General features: G+C 39.6%; 1 protein-coding gene across 20 annotated transcripts in view; it reads left to right on the top strand.

Moving 5' to 3' along the window:
- Positions 1-24,129, top strand: part of BAZ2B (bromodomain adjacent to zinc finger domain 2B) — a 234,611-nt gene that overhangs the window by 152,513 nt on the left and 57,969 nt on the right. For 14 of the 20 annotated variants that reach the window (XM_081936054.1, XM_081936044.1, XM_081936043.1 and 11 more), the window contains 7 exons: positions 1,811-2,032; positions 3,345-3,740; positions 10,836-11,460; positions 12,811-13,107; positions 15,403-15,463; positions 19,028-19,136; positions 19,410-19,511. In XM_081936054.1, the coding sequence (XP_081792180.1) occupies positions 1,811-2,032; positions 3,345-3,740; positions 10,836-11,460; positions 12,811-13,107; positions 15,403-15,463; positions 19,028-19,136; positions 19,410-19,511 (1,812 nt within the window). The remainder of the gene's footprint in view (positions 1-1,810; positions 2,033-3,344; positions 3,741-10,835; positions 11,461-12,810; positions 13,108-15,402; positions 15,464-19,027; positions 19,137-19,409; positions 19,512-24,129) is intronic. The other 6 variants (XM_081936047.1, XM_081936046.1, XM_081936045.1 and 3 more) reach the window with 1 other exon arrangement.

Raw genomic sequence — 24,129 nt, 5'->3', positions numbered from 1 at the left:
CAAGCTGAAAGGCTGGTCTGGTAGGCCAGGGATAAGCTTATGGGCTGCTATATTACAGAACCGGTATTGCAATATCTTTATGATGGAAAATTATAATGGCATAGGAATAACGTAGTATAAAATAGAATAATAAAGTAACTGATTTGAGTAGTAGAGAAGCCTAGACAATGGGGAAGGAAAGAAAAACATAAAGACAAAGTTTTGGTAAGAATGATGAAATTCTGTGTATGCTTACTTGGGAATGTACTAAATATATTCTCATGAATATAATAGCTTTTGACTCTCAGACAGAAGCAACTAATGATAGATGATTCCTCAAATAAATAAGCCCTATGCCATACAGGGCTCTCTAGGTCAGAGGTATCAAACTCGTGTTGTCACTTGATATATCTCGACTCCTCCCCCCTTCGCTAAACCAGGCATGGGTGTGACCAGCATGCGACACATGTGGCCTGTGGACCGTGAGTTTGGCAGCCCTGTTCTAGGTGATAACCAGCACCCTGAATTGCATTTGGAAACCAATTGGTAATCAGTTCCCACTTGTAGAGCAGTTGAATCATATGGGCATAATACGCAACACTTCCCATGCTCTAGCTTCCAAATTGATCTCAAGGGTAGCACCATCTACAGCGCATTACAGCAAATCATTTGTGAGATAACTAGGGCATGAGTGACTCTCTGAAGGACTTCCCTGTTAATGAAAAGGGGGCAGCTAGCACACTAGGTGTACCTGTGCAAAGGCCATCCTGGCCACAGCTATCACCTGCTGTTTAAGCAGGAGTTGTGATTGTGGATATGCATTTTACCCATATTGTACTAAAGATCAATGTGTATGTTCCCACCGACATCCGATAATATTAAACAAGTGTTGTATTTCAATGCTGTGTGTTTATATGTCTGTATTTAATGTTTGTGTGGTGTGGAGTGTTTATGAGCTACCAAAACAGTTCACATTTGGAAGCTGGTCTCTCTGCCATGGCTTTATGCCTAACTTTTCCCCCCCTCTTTTCATGCAATAGCACACATAAGAGCAATTACAGTATATAATAGCATGTGCTTTTCAGTAAGAAGAAATAGTTTGTTCTTGCCAGATTGTCTAATGTGGTAGATATTACAGCAATTATTGGATGGGTAGGTGGGGTGATATAAAAACATGGCTATTGCATATCTCCGCTCTGTACGAACATAATTTCCTAAATTTAATGTGCAGTCTATTCTGGAGCAACTGATTGAATAATTTCTCTGAACAAAGATCCTATTTTCCAAATTAATCTTTGCCAACATGGTTCCCTTGATATATGTCCCAGCATAACTAGAAGATACCAGATTCAGATCAGCAGGCCTGTCAGCTGGCCAGCATTTCATATCACATTTTGCAGCCTTCATTTTGTTAGCTTTATTGCCGTGTGATAGAATGGTGAAGTCTAAGGCTGAGGAAGTGAAGGTTCAAATCCTTACCTTATTGGCTGTCTTTGGGCTAGTAACTCTCTTTTAGCCCGTTTTTTTCTCACAGGGTTGCTGTGATAAAAACAATGGAGGGAAGGTTATATATGCTGCTTTTAGGTCTGGAATAGTGATATTATAAATTCAACAAGTGCATAGAATTAGATATCTGTTTTGCAGATGGGCAGTTGAAGATAACAAATTCCCCAGAAGGTGGAACCAAATCAGTTATCTATGTTGCAAACCCAACTGATTCCTAAAATTCATGTCAGCTGTTTGTGAGATAAATCTCTGTGTTACTGCTACAGGAGTAAGAGCTGAATGTTTCCAGTAATAAAATATTTCGACACTCAACCTTCATTCCTAGAAACCCAGAAAGAAAGCAGTGGATAGTTCCAGCAACAGTGAAAGTGATTCTGGCTCCTCCTCAGACACCTCTAGTGAAGGCATCAGTAGCAGCGACTCGGATGACTTGGAAGAAGAGGAAGAGGAAGAAGAGGAGGAAGAAGAAGATGATCAAAGTGTTGAAGAAAGTGAAGATGATGATTCAGATTCTGAGAATGAAGCACAGCCGAAAAATAAGAACAAGGTGTGTTCATATCACAACTGCTAGATTCTTATTATTTTTTTAAACAGGGCACGTTTTCAGTTTATGGGACTCTGCATTGTGAGGTTGCATTGGGTATCATAAATTATTAATTATTAAATGTTCTCCCTTTCGAACTTCTCAACATGATTGGAACAAAGCAGGAGCAGGATTTAAGCCTGCTGCTTTTCTATCCTGATGTATTAACTTTTTGGGTTGGGTGGGAATCAAAATCACAAAGTCTGCATTAAACCACAAAAGTATTCACAGAAACAGCCAGCTGTTCTCAAACTTGTTCTGTATTTTAAAAAACTGACTGAAACCACCAAACCAATGTAATGAGCAAAGGTTATAGGGTTTTCCTGGTCTCTAATGATTTACTTGCGTTTATTATTCTGCGAGTCTCAGTCTAAAATGCATTTTAGATGGAACAGCACATTTCAAAAAGGAGGAGGCACAGCCTAGTCTAGTCCTTCTATTCTTGGCAGAAATCCCCTTGGATTTCAGTAAAATATGCTCTCTGTTTAGGATAAAAAAGGTAAGTGCCTTAAATTAGCTGGACAAAGTACAGGTTTATATTCTTCTAAAATGGGATATCTAGGTTGTAAACTGAGGCCCATGGATATCAAGCCAATGAAATACTCTGTGTCGCAAAGGTTTGGGTGTCCTGAGTGTTGCCATGACTACTGAATTCTGTTTATAGCTCCTCTTTTCCTTGCAGAGCAGTTAACACTGTCCAGTAACCAGAATGTAATCTTTAATGTTCCGTTAAGTTAATCGTGTGACATACATTCAAAAATAACTGATTTTTCCATAGTATTTTTTCACTACCCTCGAAACTGTAACTTGATGTAGTAAAAGGACTTTGCGGGAAATAAGCCAGGGAAGATATATTGTAAGGTTATTTTATGTTTATTACTAGGTAAAGTAGTTATGAGCGGATGGGTGTGTCGGCCTGCCTGTTGTGGGTGTGTGCTAGTGACAATCAAGTATGTCATTATGCTATTTGGATGAAACAGTACTGATAATTTAATTGTTATTTCGTTATTAATGATATTTTGGGTTTTATTTAAAAACTACTTGTTATCTGTAGGCCCTTGTATGGGTATAGTATTATTTTATTTTATTATTTTTTTCAAAATTGCTTGTAATCACAGGAAGACACCCCTTTTTGTGGCCAGGACCTCACAATTCCTTTCGTCTTGGCATTAAAAAGGGCTTGGGGGCCAAAGGCAGTTCAAGCCTATCTTATTTTTGGTGGCTTATCTTTCAAGCACCCCTACATCTCCATCAAGCTATTTTTCCATATTTACAGGTGCTAATGCATAGCGGACCAGACATGAAAGGAGATGGACAGAAATCCCAGGAAATGCCCCAGGAAAAGAGACCACACCAGCCAATACCTCTTGCGTCTGATAGCCAGACTCACTCATCATTCCAGGCCCATCAGAAGCAGCCTCAGGTTTTGTCACAGCAACTTCCCTTTATTTTCCAAAGCTCTCAGGCAAAGGTGGAATCTGTGAACAAACACACAAGTGTAATACAGTCTACTGGATTGGTGCCCAATGTGAACCCTTTGTCTTTGGTAAATCAAGCCAAAAAGGAAACTTTCTTAAAACTTATAGTTCCTTCTCCTGATCTACTCAAGACAGGGAATAAAAATACCTCTGAAGAAGCTAGCGCATTGACCATTGATGTCAGATCAAACCGGGTGAGACGAATTTCCCTTTTATCTGAACGTTTTGAAAAAGTGGGGGAGGGGGGGTTGTGTTTGTGCGCACATATATGTTAATTTGTATTTTGTTTAAATTATCTTACGTGTCTGGAGGAATGATAACTATGAAACTGTCGGTACAATTATATATTATAAAATGGTTAATATGGTTCTGTTATTTTGGCTTGGGGGGGGGGGGGGAATAGAAATCGATAAAACAAGAGCCCTCGGCACAAATGGCCAGCTTTCAGCCTAAACTGTCAGCTTACACTTTGGATTATTGAAAAGACAAATGGACAGGATGGGAAGAGCCATGTACCCCAGGCCCCTGCTTGGGACAGGATATCAATGAAATAAATACACTGAATCCCGATTTAGAGGATTTGCTGAATAACAGTTTTCCTTTGACAGAAGAACATGTTCTTTCTTCGCTTTCTCCTCCAGGCAGTTAACATACATGAAACGCTCTGCATAAATGCTGATCATGCAGTTGTACATCTTAAAAAAGATCTCATCCTCTACTTTACAGAGAAAGATTGCACTGAAACCTGGGCTCCCTTGCCTCCAGGCTTTCATGCCGAATGCTTTAAAATAATGAATATATAAATGATGAAAGAGATAGTGTATAGTAGTAGCAGCCTTGTACCTCCTCTGTAGAATTGAAGGCAGAGCCTGGTCTTGTATGAATCTTGGTAGGACTGCACTCCTCTGATAAATGCTCCAGATACAAATGAAGTGTAGCTGTGGCTGTGGCTGTGGCTGTGGCTGGGGGTTGGGGAGACTGGAGCTGAGGCTGGGCAGGGAGCTAAGAAGGAAACAATTGGTTAATGCTACTGAGATAATGCCAATGGGATTTAGGAGTTGCTATTCTCACAGTGCATAAAATGAACTTATGATGGACTGTTCTACTGCATTATGTGTGGACACCTGAAGTCATGAAAGTGGGGTACCCAGGGGTGAAATTCAGCAGGTTCTGACAGGTTCTGGAGAACCGGTAGCAGAAATGTTGAGTAGTTCGGAGAATCGGCAAATACCACCTCTGGCTGGCCCCAGAGTGGGGTGGGAATTGAGATTTTGCAGTGTCCTTCCTCTGCCACGCCCACCAAGCCACGCCCACAGAACTAGCAGTAAAAAAAATGAATTTCACCACTGGAGATACCCATTAATATTTATAGTTAAGGACACTAACACCCCTGCTCTATGCCTTCTACTGAAGAGGATGCATTCCTAAAATACTTCTTCCAAAAGCAATACAGTTTATAAAATCACATTTTTTTGGAGAAAGGTATCATCTTTTTAACAAGTCCAAACTTTTAAAAATACAGTTGAGCACGATGCCACCAAACGTTCAATGGAATATGTTTCAGTTTTCAAATAGTTAAAAGGCAAAACAAAATGTATTGCTCTGTTGGCATGATATAAAGTTTTGTACTTTGTTATAAAGAAGAGGGAATCAAACTATTCTCCAATGCACCTGAGGGTAGAGCAAGAAGCAATGGATGGAAACTAATCAAGGAGAGAAGCAACTTAGAACTAAGGAAAAATTTCCTGAGAGTTAGAACAATTAATCAGTGGAACAGCTTGCCTGCAGAAATTGTGAATGCCCCAACACTGGAAGTCTTTAAGAAGATGTTGGATAGCCATTTGTCTGAAACAGTATAGGGTTTCCTGCCTAGGCAGGGGGTTGGTCTAGAAGACCTCCAAGGTCCCTTCCAACTCTGCTATTGTATTGTATTGTATAAATCCTGGATTTTATGGAAATCCAGAATGGGATTTTGTCATCCAATGATTGTTAAAGACAGAAATGAAGTCATGATGCTAGCTACCTAAATATTTCTTGTGTTGCACGTGAATTAAATAGAAAAGGTTAATTTTGAACTACAGATGCTTTCAAATAAGGCCTTATTGTGCTGTCATATTCACAAACAGAAGTTTCATGCCCTTTTTTTCTTCATCTTCTAACTTTTCTGGATTTTCTAAAGTGGACGGGGGAATCTATTAAGAATCCATTAAAGAGGAAAACCTCTTGGATACTGTTTAAAAAAACCTCAAGAAGCTTTCCATTTAGAAGTGATGAAGGACGGTTCAGGAAAATGGATATGAATAGGCTTAGTACCACGTCTGGCCTTATGGTATAGTAGCTTTATTCTCCAACAAGATAATTGGCCCCACAAATATAATCTTACAGTGATGTGGGTTGTGTGGAAACCAGCTGAGTCTATTGGCAATATAAAAATGACTGTAAGTATGCTATAATCTTTCATTAGTCCTCAAGATGCTTTCCTGTTATTCCTTCTTCTTGGGAAAAGTTCAGAGATTATGCAGCAATTAATATGTGGTTTTTTATTTTGGATTTTTTTTTTACCAAACTGGTTTGAATAGATAAACAGCACATATTATTATATTCCATCTCTGCACTGTCCCTTTCACACTTTTTGTAAGGGACCGTAGTCAATAATATACCTCAGACCTGCAGCAGATAAAAAGCAATGAAAGGATTGCTTGTACTTTTTCTCATTGTGCTTCCACATCTTGTCCAAAGTGCTGTGTGGGAATGCATATCCCTTTCTTTTGATGGGAGCCAGAAGCCTGCCGAGTGGAGGTATAGGTCACTTACACTTTTTTCATGCTGCTTTCTTGTACATACAAAGCAACTCGGATATGTGAACCAAGTGCCTATTGAAAAAGAGATCGCACAAAAGTACTAACCTCAGAATTTTAAGCACAGTACAAGACATCCTTTTAAACTGACCTTCATGCTTGGTTTCTGCAAAGGAAGAGTTGGTCATCTTTTATTTTCCATCCTGTTTTATTTTCCATCATGTCATCTCATACTACAAGGAATTCTTAAATGTAGAGATCTGTTTGTTGTTATTTAAAAGTGCAAAACTTTCAGACAAATTGAACTGTTGCTGATTACAAAGTAGATTGGAATGCAATTCTTAGAACTTGTATATAAAATTGGCGGTGACAATTTTATATGCATAATCTTACAATTATTTTATTGTTTTGCTTTAGCAGCTGTGATCTTACTTACTGGTATTAAAACTAAATCAAAGTTTATTCACAGTATAATTGTATCAATTGCTTCACAATTGTGTTTCATGATTAAAAGTAGAGACTTGAGCAATTGTATATATTAAATACTTTTAAAGTAGCAGGAAATTTCACAGGTTTCTCTGTGTTTTCCCCCAGAGATTCTGGGTCCCATTATGTAGTGTCAGTTCACATTTTTTGGGATTTTCAATTTATATTCATGGAGTGCTTTAGAGTCCTGTTTTGTTTTGTTTTTGTTGCTATAAATGTTACATAAAGATACTTTAACATCAGTATTTTTTAAAAAAAAACTTTATAAATTGCCTATGGATTTTTTAAATTTCCATTTACATGTAATTCTGAACAAAAAGTGAACGTAAGGAAAAGAAATGAAGATGTTTTAAACACAATGAAAATAATTAAACACAATTTACAAAGTGCCACACAAGGATCTGAAGTGTAAAGTAAGAAAAAAGTTGCTTAGTAGGATAACAAAGGAAAGAAACTAGATAATGAAAAAGTGCATTTAAGAAAACTATTTCTGCAAAAATGAAAGTGAGAGGAAGATGTTGTATAATGTAGTCAAAGAGAATAACACAGCTGGAAAGAATATAATCAAATAGGGCCAGGAAGATTAAATGAAGCAAAAAAAAATGCAGAGGAATTTTAATGGAAATAAAACAGGTTGGTTTTTTTTGGAAATTGGGTGGGAATGGCTAAGGGCGCATCCAATAGAGAGAATGGAATTAGAAATAAAAATTAAGAAATTAGTATGAAATTGAAGTGAGGGAATGCTTAAAGGACTATTTTAAATATTTGAATGATACTAACATGTATAAATATGGAATCGAAATAACTACTATAAATGTTAATGTCCAAGAAAGAAATATGATAAAAAGGATTTCATACATGCTAAAAGAAAAGTGAGGGTGAAAGCTCATTCCAGTCATGTGATGTTTCGCTTAGTGTCTAGGGTGCTTAGCAATGGAGTTAGCAGGCTCAATTGTGGTCTCCAAGCAAGGACTACCTGTAGCAGAAGAAATGTTAAAATATAGATGGTTTCCTTTATGGAGAGGCTATGATTGTTTAATGTGTGCAATGAAAAGGCTGCATGACTTCTGAAAACTGCTATTTTTATTCCCCATGCAAAGATACTGTGTTTCCCCGAAAATAAGTCTGAGTCTTATTTTCTTTTGACTCCCAAAATAACGGCTTGTCCTTATTTTCAGGGAGGTCTTTTTATTTTTGAAGTGCAGGGGGCAACGAGCATGGTCACCTCATGGCTGCTGCTGCGTTGCAATATTTTGGGGGAGGGCTTATTTTAGCACATGCGCTCAAAAGCCCGATTGGGCTTATTATCCAGGGAGGTCTTATTTTCAGGGAAACAGGGTAGAAGTAAGAAGAATGAATGTAAAACTAAAGGGTATTTAGTAGGTTAAATGACCATGAGATGATTCTCAGCAGAATTCTGATTGACAGGATATAAGAGATGACATTGAGTAACATTTCGAAAGTGCAGTGTGGCCTTATGTCAGGCAATGAGTGTGCAGACTAGATTTTTCTTTCTTTCTGCTTCTTGATAAGCACTGTAAGATTATTAAATTTTATTACATTCTTGTTGGTTTAGAAAAAGTATACAATAAAATGAATAAGTGGAATTTTGGAAAGTTTGACATGACTATGGAGTTTAACGTTGGTTGCTGAATGCAGTAAAGCAATATATGATAGCAGTAAAGCATGTATAGGCAGTTCTTGATTTATGACGTAATTGAATCTGGGAATTAAGGTCACAAATCTTGATTGTAAAGTGGGTCTTCACAGGACTATGAGTTTTCGCAATGGTTGTTAAGCAAACATTGTAAAGTGAATACCATAGTCGTAAAGCAAAAACCACAGTCATTAAGTGAACCCTTTGTTTGCTGTGGGCATTATTTGCTGGAAACAGGAAATAAATGCTGGTTTCTGGCAAAAATGTCATAAATCGCAGTACAGTGACTCAGCGTCACAGTGTGGGACACTGTAAACAGCCATAAATGCAGAACAGTTGCCAAACGCCCAAACACCCAAAATGTGGTCATGTGACTGAGGTTGCCAGTGTCTTGACTTACGTCCGCAACAATTTAAGACCAAAATTCCAGGCTCTATGGTGGTCATAAGTTGAGGGGTACCTGTACTTTATTAATAGTACTTTATTATTAACTAACATTGCATCATACCTATCTGTTAAAAAAATTATGATATTTCATTTCAAAATCATCTTTCTCCTCATACGTTAAACACTTTGTATGTAATGGCAGTTTCTTCAGGTAAATGGATTATGCATTCCAATTTCTCTTCTTCCATACCAGATCTTAGTGGATATTATCATGACTCTGTAATAATGCAAGTAGATGCATGTAATTACTTATCCAGCCATTAACTGTTGGGATATCTGTTAATTCTGTCTTGACTACATATAGAATTACGGACAATATATTCATCTACTTTCTGTTGCTAAAGTAACCCCAGCCTGTAACAATTAAGGTTTATCTTATTTCATAATTTAGGGGGTGCAATGGCTTAGCGGTTAAAGATGTTGAGCTTGTCAGCTGGAAAGCTGACAGCCCAGGTTCAAGAACCGAGCGGTGCATGATGGAGTGAGCTCCCATTACTTGCCTCAGCTCCTGCCCACCTAGCAGCTTGAAATCATGCAAGCAGATAAATAGGTGCCATTTCAGTGGGAAGGCAACAGTGCATAGTTGTACAGTCATGCTGGCCACATGACCATGGAAATGTCTTCAGACACCGTTGGCTCTAGGAGTAGGTTCCAGCAGCCGCTACTGCTGGTTCGCTCAGGGGCGCTTCGTGTGTGCATTTGATGCGCACATAGCCCGCATGCTCAGTACCACTAAAATTAATAATTAATAATAATAATAATTTATTAAATTTCTAGACCACCCCCTCTCCCCGGAGGGACTCGGGGCGGTGTACAGGAATAAATTTAAAACATATAAACAATCAAACACATAGATAAAAATCACATTAAACAACCCCTGTACAATTTATAAAAATTAAAAAACAGACCTTAAAACCAATCTTAAAAATTTAAAAATAGAACTGAGGTGGGATAGGTGGAATTAGGCCAAGCCGGCTAGCTGGAATAGGTGGGTTTTAAGTTTCTGACGGAAGGAGTGGAGATCCGTAGTCACTCTAATGTCGGGGGGGGGGGAGGTCATTCCAGAGGGTCGGGCCCATCACAGAGAAGGCCCTTCCTCTAGGCGTCGCCCGCTGGCACAGCCTAGTGGACAGCACCCGGAGGAGTCCCTCTCTGTGTGAGCGAATTGGCCGGAGGGATGTATGGGGCAGGATACGATCCCGCAAATAACTAGTGGGCCAGACGGACTGGCGCGGGTCCAGATAATCATTTTCCTCCAAGTGGCGCGGAAACTGTTATGCCACCACACTCTCTACAACCTTTGCCAGCATGCTCAGTACCACTAAAATTGAAGGAAAAAACAAGATGGTGGTGCCTACGACGCCACCAGGAGAACTGGTTCGGGGGTATGGCAGGCCTGGGTCGCTGCCAGTTCCAGCGACCCAGGACACCAAGTTACTACCAGTTAGTCCGAATCAGAGGAATCCACATCTGGTTGGCTCCCTTGGCTAAGAAAAGGAGATGAGCCCAGCCCTCTAGAATCGGATATGACTGGAAAGGGGAAACCTTTACTTTTACCTTTTTTAAAATAATATAATTTTGATTAACCATTTTTTCTTCTTTGTGAACTGTAATTCAATTTATTTGATTCTGTAGCTTGTTTATCAGAATGTTAAAAGCAGCTTTCCAAGATCAGCTAGGTCTAGCTCAATATTTTGTTTCTACACTTTAGCAATAGATACTTCATTAATTTGGTATCTCCTGCTCCTGTCCCATTTAACAGGATGGATGGTTGGATAGATGGATAGATGGATGGATGGATGGAAGGAAGGAAAGAAGGAAGGAAAGAGAGAAAGAAAGAAAGATCTTATATGTCCGCCCACCCAGTTGGTGACATTTATTATGTTTTTGTGTTTCTGCAGGAACAGTACAAACAAACATTCCCAGCACAATTCAAGAAACAGCACGAGTCATCCAAGAGCCTAAAGAAGATTATCACAGCATTATCAAGTCCAAAGCCAACCAGTTCATCACCAGCTCATCAAAAACACACCTCTTTAGAAAACAACCATTCGAATCCTTTCTTGACCAATGCACTTTTAGGTAATCATCAACCTAATGGAGTAATTCAGAGCGTCATTCAAGAGGCTCCTCTAGCACTTACCACCAAATCCAAATCTCAACCCAAGGTCAACGAAAACATATCTACTTCCAGCAGCGTAACCTTTTCCTCACCGGTAAATTTAACCACGTGTGGGAAAAAGACACCAAGCAACCGGACACCTATTATGTCTTCTACCTCTCCTGTATTACCTGGCCCAGCAAAGGAAAAGGCAGTCAGCAATAATACAGTAACAGCAGTAAAAACACAACACAGTCATTCTTCGGCAAAATTATTAGTTGAACAATTCAGAGGAACGGATTCAGATGTTCTAAGCAGTAAAGATTCTGAAGATTCGAATGATGACGACGAAGATGACGAGGATGATGATGATGATGAAGAAGATGAGGATGATGAAGATGAAGATTCTGATGATAGTCAATCAGGTTTATTTCCTTTAAAGAATCTGTGTAAAATGCATGCTTGCGTTTTTCTAAAACCCATATTTCTGTGCTGCAAGTGTCTTGAGTGTATGTTGAAGCTTTTAGTTCTATAGTAGTTTCTGTATGAACTGCTGTTATTTCAGATAAGTACTATAGAGATAAACTAATCCTAATGCAGCATAATTCCTAACTCATTTCAACTAGTGGTGGTGGGACTGCTGCCATGCTTTTATTGCAATTGCTCTTAGATCACAGTAGGCCAGCAACACTTCAGATGTTGTTGAATTATAACTCCCAACATATTTCTCTGTTGGCTAAACTTCCTAGCGATACTGAGAATTGCAGAACAGCAAAATCTGGAGTGTCACAGGTTGTACATTCCACTGCCAATTTTTATTCTTTCAGGAGGTTGACAGTAATTATGAAATAACTATTTGATCTGGTCATACAATGAGGAAGAAATTTTGAGTTCAGGGAGATATGTTTCTCAAATAAAGGTTTGCTAAAGGAGGGAAAGGAGAATAAGGAATAGCTGATGGCCTAGTTTAAATATTTTATTTAAGTCTCTATAAAGATACCTGGAAATGAGCCAGTTGGATTCAGAAGGAGATTGTGCAAGTATGTGTGTGTGTGTGTGTACGTGTACACATGTGTAAAATATGCACATACACACAGATACATATACATGGGCACAACAGAGCTATGCTGCCCATTTGCATGATAGTTGTAATCAATGCATATCTAAATACCTTCTACATACATGCTTACTGGGGTAAGGTTTAAATACCAGTTAAATTACATAGCTACTGGATAGTTCTTCATATGAAGAAACTGCCAACTTTCTGATTAAATGTAGGCTAGAAATCAGCATTTTACTTAACTGAAAATTATGAGAGCTATGATGTTTTTCAAGTTCAGCTTCGGAATTAAAATCAGTATCTACAAGAGGTTTTGTATACCATTAAAACTTACGCAGACTTACTCTTTATGTATTACACAGTGAATAGTAGCCAATCAGTAGTTCTGGTGATGAAAGAAAGGCTCAAGAAGCGCATCTGCTTTAGACTGCTTTCTTGGAATAGTATTTGATAGACACAACCTATAATCCATGGGCTGCATTTTTTCTGGTGAGGGCATGAACAGTAGATGTGAAAGCCTTATGGGTATATGATCATATTCCCAATGTAGAGATAGAGTGTGTGTGTGTGTGTGAATCTAGTACTGTAATAGGTGGATACATACTTGGATTTCTTGGGTCCTACTTACTTATTGTTTTCCTCAATATTCCAGTGAATGCTGGAATGAGGCGCCATTTGTTTTATGTAATTCACGGTTCTCTCTATTTTCTCAAAGAATCCGATACTAATTCAGAAGGGTCGGACACGGAAGGGTCTGAAGATGACGAGGAAGAAGACGATAAAGATCCAGATGAGTCAGAGTCTGATACTGAGGGAGAAAAATCTACAATTAAATTGAGCAAAACCCCTTCCACTAAAAGCTCTTCTATCAGTCTTGCCGCTTGTTCGACACCACTTAATCTCCAAGTAGCAAAGACACCCAGTTCTGCTCCAGCTGCATTATGCCCTGAGTCCCCTTCACCAGTATTTGTAGGAACGCCATCATCTGGACTTGCTTCAAGCACCCATTGTGGTATGGGATTTATTTATTATTTCTAAAAGACTATTGTATGATCTTTGCTTGAAATCAAAAAGGTGCTGAACTTCTGGTAGGCTCATTTTTCACCCTCCCTGAGCCTCCATGTGTGCTTTGCACTTACCTGCATCCAAAACGGTCCGTACAGGGACTCCTGGGAGGGTCAGGGTGGGATGGGTGGGGCCAGCCAGGAGTGGGATTTGGGGGTTCTCCAAACTGCACAGAATCTTAGCTAGAGGTTCTCCCGAACCCCTGTGGACCCCCAACAGCCACCCCTGGTTCTATTCATTAGTTGAGTATTATCCATGGTCTATGCAGAATCATATTTTTTCCAAAATGTGTAAGACTCATAGGTGAGATTTATCAAAAATATATAAGTTCTACTGACTCAAGATAAAATAGGTGCATAATAGATTAAAAAACCATTCTTTGTGTCTGTTTATGTTACTGGTTTCAACAAGACCACCTGGGGATAATTGTGTTCAACTGTTCATTTCTTAATTCAGACTAATCATACTATCAAAGAACATTGTTCCTAATCTAATAAAAAGACAAGCCTGCTGTTTCCATTTATAGGTATTAAAATTATAGTTCTCATTTTAATAAGATTTAAAAACTTAATTGAAGTTTCATCCTGCCTTCCAGCTAGCTAAATGCCCAGACACTTCTCTTATATCCAGGTTTCAACTCCATATATAGGCTATCCTTCACATGGGATTACAATTGTGACCAGGATTTTTGTAGCTAAACAAAGCAGTTGCTAAGTGGGCTGCCCTTAATTTTGTGACCTTTTTTGCCATGGTTGTTAAATGAACATGCAGTTAACAAATCCAGCTTCCCCCACTGACTGATGACGTCGCAAATGGCAATCATGTGACCCAGGACAATGGAATCGTAGTAAATATATGCTGGTAGTCGAGCACTTGAATTTTGATCACATGACCATGGGAATGCTGACAGTTGTAAGGATGGGGACTGGTGATAAGTCATTTATTTTAGTGCTGTTGTAACTTTGAACAATTGTTAATCAAATGATTGTAAGTCAAGGACTACCGTAATCCCATTCCTTATCATTTGTCAGCAAATAACTGTTTTAGCATACTGCATGCTGTATAAATCTTTCGTCTAGTAGTGCTACTCCTATCGCTTTGCAAAGGAGAAGATTTTTTTTTAAGTGGGTATAATTTTTGGTTTATTTTTAGGTTAAAAACAAAACAAAATGGGGAGCCTGCCAGGCTCAATATGAATTGCATGAATTGTTGCATATAAGAAAAAGATTAGAACAAATGCGTCTTTAACTTAGTATTCTATGGTTGATTAGATGATTCTAGCAGTGGTGGGTTGCTAGCCGGTTTACTACTGTTTGCTCGTGCTCGTGTGCGTGCAACAATTCTGCGCATGAGCCTCCCGCCACCGCCACTACCAGTTCGGCTGAACCGGGCCGAACCAGGAGCAAACCACCTCTGGATTCTAGGAAGCCCACAATCAGTAATTCTCATTTACTCATTTTCCTCCAGCGACTTAGAGTTAACAGGCTTAAAGTTTTTACTAATGGGGATAATCTAGTACTAGTATCCATTTATAGCCTTATTCTCCATGAATTGTCTAATCCCCTTTTAAAGCCACCCAAACTAGTGGACTTCACAGAGGAATCTGTCATACCATGTTAGATTACCAATCATTTTGGCTAAGATTTATGTACAGCTTTCCACGATTTCAGAAATCATTTTCTCCCAGCCATACTTAGAGATGCAGGGAAATGAGCAGGGACCTTCAGCATGCAAAGCTGGCATTCTACCACTAAAATGAGGACTTAGGCCATATCTGCTTGCAAAAACATATTTTAATAACTTTGCACCATATTTTTTCTAGTGAGTATCCAATTTAGCAATTAGTTGTCAGTACCTACTCCTAGGAGTGAAAAAATGGCATAGAGATCTATCAGAAGAAGAAGAAAAGGTTGTTAAAAGCCTGAGGTGTAGGCCTCTGAAATATTCATTTCTTATGAAAGTGAGCTGAATAAGTTACTTCATGATACAGCAGCAACGCAAATTTGTCTTAGTTTTGGAGTTCTCATGGATTTACACATTATTGGGAGATAATGTCCTTCCGTTCAGCTGAATTATATGGTTTAATGTTGTAATCAGTAAATCAGTAAACCTGGATTCCTATTGATTTTATAGGATATGTTACGGTAGAAAGTGAAAACGATCAGCTTCTAATTTCTGTTTGCCAACTAGTTTTAATTTCTGTATGTTTCATTATAAATTGACTTTTTGAATTCTATTTAAGGTTCTTCAAAAAGACGCCGAGTGACAGATGAACGAGAATTGCGCATTCCTCTGGAGTATGGGTATGTACAATACATTTGAAATTAAATTTTTGCAGCCTTTATTTGTTGTGTGCTTTTACCCATTCTGTGAGGGAATTATTTTAAGATGTCAGTCTGAGTTTAGGATTGAGTAAAATATTGATTTGTGCTATATCTTGTTCGATTTTTTTAAATCTTGAAAATGTAGTGTTACGATTGTCAACCCTGAAGATAGAATTTTAAGTTGCTGTTGCCAAAGGCTTATATTTGCAATCTAATATTAAACAGGAGGCACTTGGGGAAGAGAATTTATATGTGGGACATCATTTAGCTTCATTTGAACCTTAGATCTCCTCTCAATATCAATTTTGCTATTTTACTAAGGCTAGATTCACTTTGGAAATCTGAATAGAAGGAAATGATTTAAAACTGCTTAGGGGTCCATTTGAAGATGGAGACCTGAGAAGCTACCCCCTTCCATTCATATTCTCTTTTACTCTGCCTCATAGGGAGAACATAATGTGTTAATAGGTAATAAACCTCTGAGGTTCTTTATTAAACTAAATCCAGTTCTCCAAAAACATACAATAATGTTTTGAATGTGTTGTGATGAAATCTGCTTACAAGTAACCAAAGAACAGTGCACTTCATAGGAAACCTTAAACCTTTTATACAGTTAATTCTTAACTTATATGTTTAGTGATGGTTTGAAGTTATAACAGTGCTGAAAAGTGACTTACAACCAATCCTTGAAGTTATGACCATTGTACCATGGTTACGGTCATGTGATTGCAATTTGGGTGCTTGGCAACAGGCTCATATTTACAACAGTTGCATCAAGTTGCAGATACATAATCACAATTTGCAACTTTCCCAGCTGGCTTGCAACAAGCAAAGTCAATAGAGGAAGCCATATTTGCTTAACGACTGCATGATTCACTTAACAACCATGAGATTCAGTTAACAACTGCAGTAAAATGGTCATAAAATTGGGTCCAGTCACTCAATGACTTGCTTTAATTAACACATTGCTTAGTGACTGAAATTCTGGTCCCAGTTTTAGTCATAGATCAAGAACTACCTTAACTTACTATACAAATTTATACATTGAACTCTTTCCGTATATTTTTCTAAACAAATACACCATGTTTGAAATATGTCCAGGCAAACAGAATACAAAATAATAAAGTTGGAAGTGACCTTGAAGGGCCTTCGTCCTTCAATCTGACTAGGACCTTCCTAGTTAGATTGTCAAAATATATTAATCCTGCTGGAGAGTAGAACATCCTTAATTTTTCAAACTTCCAGTTTTCAGACACTCTAAACTAGTTTGCAAGGGACGCCGTGGCTCAGTGGCTAAAACACTGAGCTTGTCGATCAGAAAGGTTGGCAGTTCAGTGGTTCAAATCTCTAGCACCACATAGCAGAGTGAGCTCCTATTACTTGCTCCAGCTTCTGCCAACCTATCAATTCAAAAGCATGTAAAAATGCAAGTAGAAAAATAGGAACCACCTTTGGTGGGAAGGTAACAGCGTTTTTGGTGTTTAGTCATGCTGGCTACATGACCACGGAGACGTCTATGGACAGAACTGGCTCTTCGGCTTTGAAATGGAGATAGGCACCCCCCCTAGAGTAGGGAACAACTAGCATATATGTGCGAAGGAAACCTTTGTCCATAAACTAGTTTCCATTGTTAAGTATCTTCTTTCTTCACTTGGCAATGTACTGCATACAGTGTTTTCTTCTTGCTTCATATAGGGCAGTGATGGCGAACCTATGGCACACGTGCCACAAGTGGCACGCGGAGCCATTTGTCAGGGCATGCGAGGCGCTGCCCTGTCAGCTGGCCAGCGCGCATGCGCATGCTGGCCACCTGAGTTCACCTTTTTAAAAGCCATTTTTCACCCTCCCCAGGCTCCAGAGGCTTTATAGGAGCCTGGGGAGGACAAAAAGAGCCTCCCCGCCCCCCCGGAGGCCCTCCAGCGGCTTCAGGGACCATCCGGAGGCTTCCCTGAAGCCTTTGGAACGCTTAAAACAATCCTCCAAGCAAACCGGAAGTCACTTCCGGTTTGCTCGGAGGGTGGTTTTAAGCGTTCCAAAGGCTTCAGGGACCGTCCGGAGGCTTCCCTGACGTCTTCGGAGAGCTTAAAACGACCCTCCGAGCAAACCGGAAGTCACTTCTGGTTTGCTCGGAGGATCCTTCTGAGCGCTCCGAAGGTTTCAGGGACCGTCCGGACAGTCCCTGAAGCCTTCGGAACGCTTAAAACCACCCTCCGAGCAAACCGGAAGTCACTTCCGGTTTGCTTGGAGGGTGGTTTTAAGCGTTCCGAAGGCTTCATGGAAGGCTCCAGACAGTCCCTGAAGCCTCCGGAGAGCCTCTGGGGGGGCGGGGGAGGCTCTTTTCGCCCTCCGCAGGCTACTATAAAGCCTCTGGAGCCTGGGGATGGCAAAAAAAAGCATGTAAAAATGGGGGGGTTGTGCGTTGTGCATGCATGCGCACTGGGGGGGTCGCGCATTGCATTATGGGTGTGCCACGCCTGCACACGACCCCCCTGCGCTCCCCCCACTTGTGGCACGCGAGTCAAAAAAGGTTTGCCATCGCTTATATAGGGAATTCCAGACGAGGTCTTGGTTTAGAATCAATTTGTAACAATCGATCTTTCTATACAGATTACAAGTGCAAACTGAATAGCAATAGCACTTAGACTTATATACCGCTTCACAATGCTTTACAGCCCTCCCTAAGTAGTTTGCAGAGTCTCCATATTACCTCCAACAATCCTCATTTTACTGACCTTGGAAGGATGGAAGACTGAGTCAACCTTCAGCTGATCAGTACAAAATTCCAGGTTGTGTGTTGACTCAGCCTGCAGTACTGTATTCTAACCACAGTATCACCACAGCTCATCATCGAGCCCAGTCCTTCCTCATCTTGAAAGTTAATTTTACCCTACTGCTAAGATTTCTGATGTTCTTCTTTCAGAGTCGGCTTAATTTTTTGCATATGATATTGTATCAAAATGACAAAACAGAGTTTGGGGAGGAGGGTGTCACGCGCAGCCCTTGCGAGCTCTGTTTTTGGCTGGGACAGCCTCCTGCAACCCTCTGCCAGCAATAACAGAGCTCGGGAGGGCTATGCACGGCTCTTGTGAGCTCTGTTTTCATGGGCAAAGGCACTGTAGGGCGGTCGTTCACTATTTCCTGGGCAGCCCTGCGAGCCAGATCTAAGCACCCTGTGGGCCAAATCTGGCCCTCGGGCCTTGAGTTTGAAAGCCCTGCTCTAGATGTTCAAGGCATTAAACATAGCACCCCTTCCTCCCATTTGTCCTGCAACAACCCTGTGGCCCAATATAATCCACTTACTTTCATGAGTGAGGGTGCACTTGATTTTGAGTCTCCACAATCCCATTCCAACACCTTCATGACTTTCCTTTCCTCTAGCTCAGTACCAGTTACTCTTGACTCCAAAGAGTTGTTCCATGTCTTCTCAACCGTGTCCATATTTATGAAGTAAATCTTCTACCTTCTAGAAAGAACTTACTTTCAAATAAGTATGTAAAAAATTCCTTTCCTAGTTTGTCTCTTAACACAGAACTATATTTGCAGGTGGCAAAGGGAAACAAGAATAAGGAACATTGGTGGCCGCCTTCAAGGAGAAGTAGCATATTATGCACCATGTGGAAAGAAGTTAAGGCAGTACCCAGAAGTTGTAAAGGTATATTTTAAACATTATGCTTTTGTGTATGTATTTAGCATGCACATTTGTGTTTAAATGGATTTTTTTTTCTTCCTGTAAAGTTCTTTGATACAAAATGGCCTGCAATGTGGAGGCTAATGATCCTTAACCTGCCTCTGAATTCACCTACTGTAAAGTCATAGTCCCTTGCTTGAATATGCACAGTATTTGAATTCTCTAATATTAGCTGTACATCAAAGCTGGGTTGTGATGACTTAAAACCTGAAGTGGAAAAATATGTGATTTTTTCAGTATCTCAGCCGAAATGGAGTAATGGATATCTCAAGGGACAATTTCAGCTTCAGTGCAAAAATAGGAGTGGGTGACTTCTATGAAGCCAGAGATGGACTGCAGGTATCCGCTTTTTAAAAAAGTAAAGTCTTTGATCTGAGAGTAGTACCATAAATCTAAGTCACACACACACACACACACACACACACACAACACACACACACACACGCCGTGTTTCCCCCCAAAATAAGACAGGGATTTATTTTCTTTTGACCCCCAAAATAAGCATTATTTTTGAGGAGGAGGCAAGTGTGGTCACCTCATGGCTGCTGCTGCATTGCAATATTTTCAGGGAGGGCTTATTTTCGGTGGAGGGCTTGTTTTAGCGCATGCGCTCAAAAGCCAGATTATGCTTATTATCCGGGGAGGTCTTATTTTCAGGGAAACATACATACATATACACGTACACTACACTCTGTAACATTGCTATTGGTAGTTGTTCATTCTTAGAGCAGTACTTATGATTTTATTGTCGAGATGGTGAGTCGACTAAGCACATGATCAGGGAAAGTGTGGAAAAACCTTCATAATTCCATGTTTTGACTGCCAAGCTAATCAGTGCCTTGTTGAAATCAATTTAGTATTGTTCAAATTGCAGACAAATCCATTATTCAATATTACTGGTCTGTAATGCTCAGCATATTCCACTGCTCTAAAAATAGGTGGGTGGGTGGGTGGGTGGGTGAGTGAGTGGGTTAGATAATACTTCCTGTGGTTAAAATGTCTATGTAGGACATCTGTGGCCTTAGACCAGTGATGGCGAACCTTTTTTGGCTCGCGTGCCACAAGTGGGGGGAGCGCAGGGGGGTCGAGTGCGGGCGTGCGCACCCATAATGCAACGCGTGACCCCCCAGTGCGCATGCGCGCACAACGCGCAACCCCCCATTTTTACATGCTTTTTTCGCCCTCCCCAGGCTCCAGGGGCTTTATAGGAGCCTGGGGAGGGCGAAAGTAGCCTCCCCCGACCCCCCAGAGGCCCTCCGGGGGCTTCAGGGACCGTCCGGACGCTTCCCTGAAGCCTTCGGAGCGCTTAAAACCACCCTCCGAGCAAACCGGAAGTGACTTCCAGGTTGCTCGGAGGGTCATTTTAAGCGCTCCAAAGGCATCAGGGAAGCCTCGGATGGTCCCTGAAGCCTTCGGAACGCTTAAAACGACCCTCCGAGCAACCCAAAAGTCACTTCCGGTTTGCTCGGAGGGTGGTTTTAAGCGTTCCGAAGGCTTCAGGGACAGTCCCTGAAGCCTCCGGGGTGGGGGGTGGGGGAGGCTCCTTTCGCCCTCCCCAGGCTCCTATAAAGCCTCTGGAGCCTGGGGAAGGCGAAAAATAGCTTTTAAAAAGGTGAACTCAGCTGGCCAGCGTGCACATGCGCGCTGGCCAGCTGACAGGGCAGCGCCTCGCGTGCCCTGACAAATGGCTCTGCGTGCCACTTGTGGCACGCGTGCCATAGGTTCGCCATCACTGCCCTAGACTATTGGGTTACATCAATAGACACCACTATTCCATCTATTATAACACCAATGTTGGTATATTCCTTTCAACATTTGTGAAAACCTTGTGTCTGTGTTAGACAAGTGGCAATTATATATGGTTAACATTTGTGTCTCTGATATTCTTACCTTAGTTATTTAGTAACATATGTGGTGTTAACTCAGATATGGAAGATAGATGTGTTTGTTGCATGCATGAGAAATTGGGCAAGTAAATTGAAAAGGCAGTCAGTGACGCTATGGTAGAGATTATTTTCTAAAGTCATTTTACCAATAAGACACCTTGCTCGGTGATAGATGACTAAATGCAATCATCCTGCACAGGTTTATGTAGGAGCGACTCCTAAAGAGCTCAATGGTGTTTTTATTTTTATTTGGTATTATGGTATTTTTAAATATATTAATATACATAGTTGTAAGAATTTACAAAGTGATTTCTTTCTTGGTTTATTCCATGTCTGATTTTGGGGGGATTTTTACCCAGGAAACGTCGTTTATCCTTAATATTCCCTGCCTTAATATCCTTCTTCATATTACATCACATGCTATCTGATACATTCCTATGTAATAAGTAGCATTCCTCCTCTTTGATTTCAATGTACAATCTATTCTTCCTCAATAGATTTAATAGCTACAAATCAGATATGTGTAGATATTTGCCATATACTCCAAAAATGTTTGCCGAAACACCTGGAACTCTTCTACATGGTTATTGTACCATGTATCTACAAGCCTACAAAAGAGGGTATTTGCAAAAAAATAGTAACGCTGTAGAGCCACATACATAAGAAAATGGTTCTGCTTGAATCTCTTATCCAGTAGATGAAGAATAATGAAGGGTTATGGTTAGTTGCATGAAAGCTTATTCATGTAAAAAGATGTCGATAATGTAGGTCATTATTATAGATAATGGATAGAAACAGAAAAAAGATTTGTGCAGTATTCATTTCTGTGAAAATTTTTTGTTTGTTTCCTTGTTTGGTTGTTTGTTTATTTGCTTGCAATGAGGTACATGCATGCATGTAAGCACATTCCAATTAAACAGGGGAAAAAAGTACCCTTAAAGGACTGGAATGGATTGCTTTGATCTTGAGTTATTTTTAATGATGATGGTTTTAGATTACTTTTATGGAAACAAAATAAAAATATCTGCAATGCTGTACAGATGAAACTCGATGTCTGTTCCCTCCCATCAGCAAATCCTGTGAGAATGATACATTTTTGATGGAGTATTTTCAGAATCTTTATCAAGCTATAATTCCCAGGATTATTGGAGAAAGCCATTCTATTGATATGGTCAGGTTCTTAGTATAATGCAGGGGTGTCAAACTTGCGATGACACATCGTCACATCATGTATCACAACTTTTTCCTCCTTTGGTAAAACAGCGGTGGCCGTGGCCAGCGCATGACGCATCTGGCCCGCGGGGCATGAGTTTGACAACCCTGGTATAATGGATTCCCCTGAGAGATTAAGTAGACTTGGTATATAGTGAGCAGTTTACAGAATCTTTAGTGAAGTTATATATACTTCTGTCTCAGAAGTACTAATGTAACCTATATATACTTCTGTCTCAGAAGTACTAATGTAACCTGGAGAAACCTATAACAAAATGCCAGAATATCTCAGTAACTTTATTAAACTGAGATCACAACTTCCAATTGTTTTACCATTTTTGCTGAAATTATAACTGTTTCTCCCCCGCTTGTTATTTCTACCTCTTTAGAAAATTGAATTGCTATTGAGCAAAATTCTTTTTTGATTATGAACATTGAGGCCTCCGCCACAGATTTCTGCCATAGTTCTGGAAATTGCTGGAAATTTTTGCATTGTTGGAAAAAAATTACATAACTCCATTGAAATGCCATTATTATGCTGGTATTAAGCACTGGAATAAATGTAGAGAATTTAGATTTCTTGTCAGGCTTAACTGTCCGTTATAGAACTTTTAACTGTCGCTTTCTTTGTCCAGTTCTTGGTACAGTATGTCTTTGATTTACATAGTCAATTTGAAAAAAATTCCAGTTAAGCAAACCAATTAAACCATTTGATTGTGCCAAGTGTTAGTTTTGAATTCACATTTGTCTTCCTTTTGGGTGTTAGCCAAACACCTTTAAGAAATTGGAAGAGTAGAAGCATTTTTATGTTATAGTTAGTGTGGATCTTATATAAGCTACAGAGTAAATAAGGTAAGTAACTCTTCCCTGATAGGATATTTTAAATTGCACTATACGTGCTTGCAACAAATGCAATTTAGAACAAGTATGAATTTGAAAATTCAGAATAGCACCTTTGGTGTTACGTTTGCTAGTGTAAATAATGCTTTTTGAATGCGTTTTTGTATATGTCTATAACAGTCTTACTCTGTAAGCTCTAAATTTATTGTAATTTTAAGTGTCTTTCTAATCTGGTTCTGTTCTGATATATTCAGCTGTTATATTCATCATCCCCTTTTAGCATGCCACTGATAATGTGGCTTAATATAATAGGAGTTGTAGTTCAAAGCATTAGAGGACAATGGATTGGGGAAGGTTTATTTATTTATTTATTTATTATTCACACTTATAGACCGCCCCCTCTCCCGGAAAGGTTGTTTTCTTTATACCAATTAAACTAAGCCAGCTTGCTATTCTTAAAAAACTAATATGACGGGGAGTTCTGCATCTGTTACATTATCATCTGTAAGGATTTGATTATTTGCTTTCGGTTTTATGCAAGTCGCTGTACTTATTTTAAAATTTCATTCAGTAATTAATTTAATCAATCTTAGGGCACCCTAAGAATTTAATAGTTCATAGGGAAAAATGTCTTGTTAGATAGCTGGTCTATCTAGGTCATGATTTCTGAGGCAGAGATGTGCCAGGATTTCAGGCAGAAGCCTTTCCAGGGATTCTACATTTTCTATGTAGAGCTTGTGCTCTGATACTGAGCTATTAAGACCTGTTGACAAATGTGTATGTTCTAATTGAAATATCTGGGTATTATTTTATGAACAGGCCAATATGTAACAATCCAGTAAATGATCCTTATGAAAACAGAATCTTTCCATCCCTATCCACATTGTTACACCTATAGAAATCTTGGTGAATATGTTGTATTTATTTGATGCAGATGGGGTTAGAATTCAAGTCCGATATAGTTAATTTTCTAATTCGTCTAGCAAACTTATCTAAATTCTTGTTAGACTCTTATGAGA

This window comes from Natrix helvetica (assembly GCF_964273705.1).
Source record: "Natrix helvetica genome assembly, chromosome: 1".
Taxonomy (NCBI): Eukaryota; Metazoa; Chordata; class Lepidosauria; order Squamata; family Natricidae; genus Natrix; species Natrix helvetica.
The sequence above is the reverse complement of the archived record's forward strand: the minus strand, read 5'-3'. Positions and strand labels throughout refer to the sequence as shown.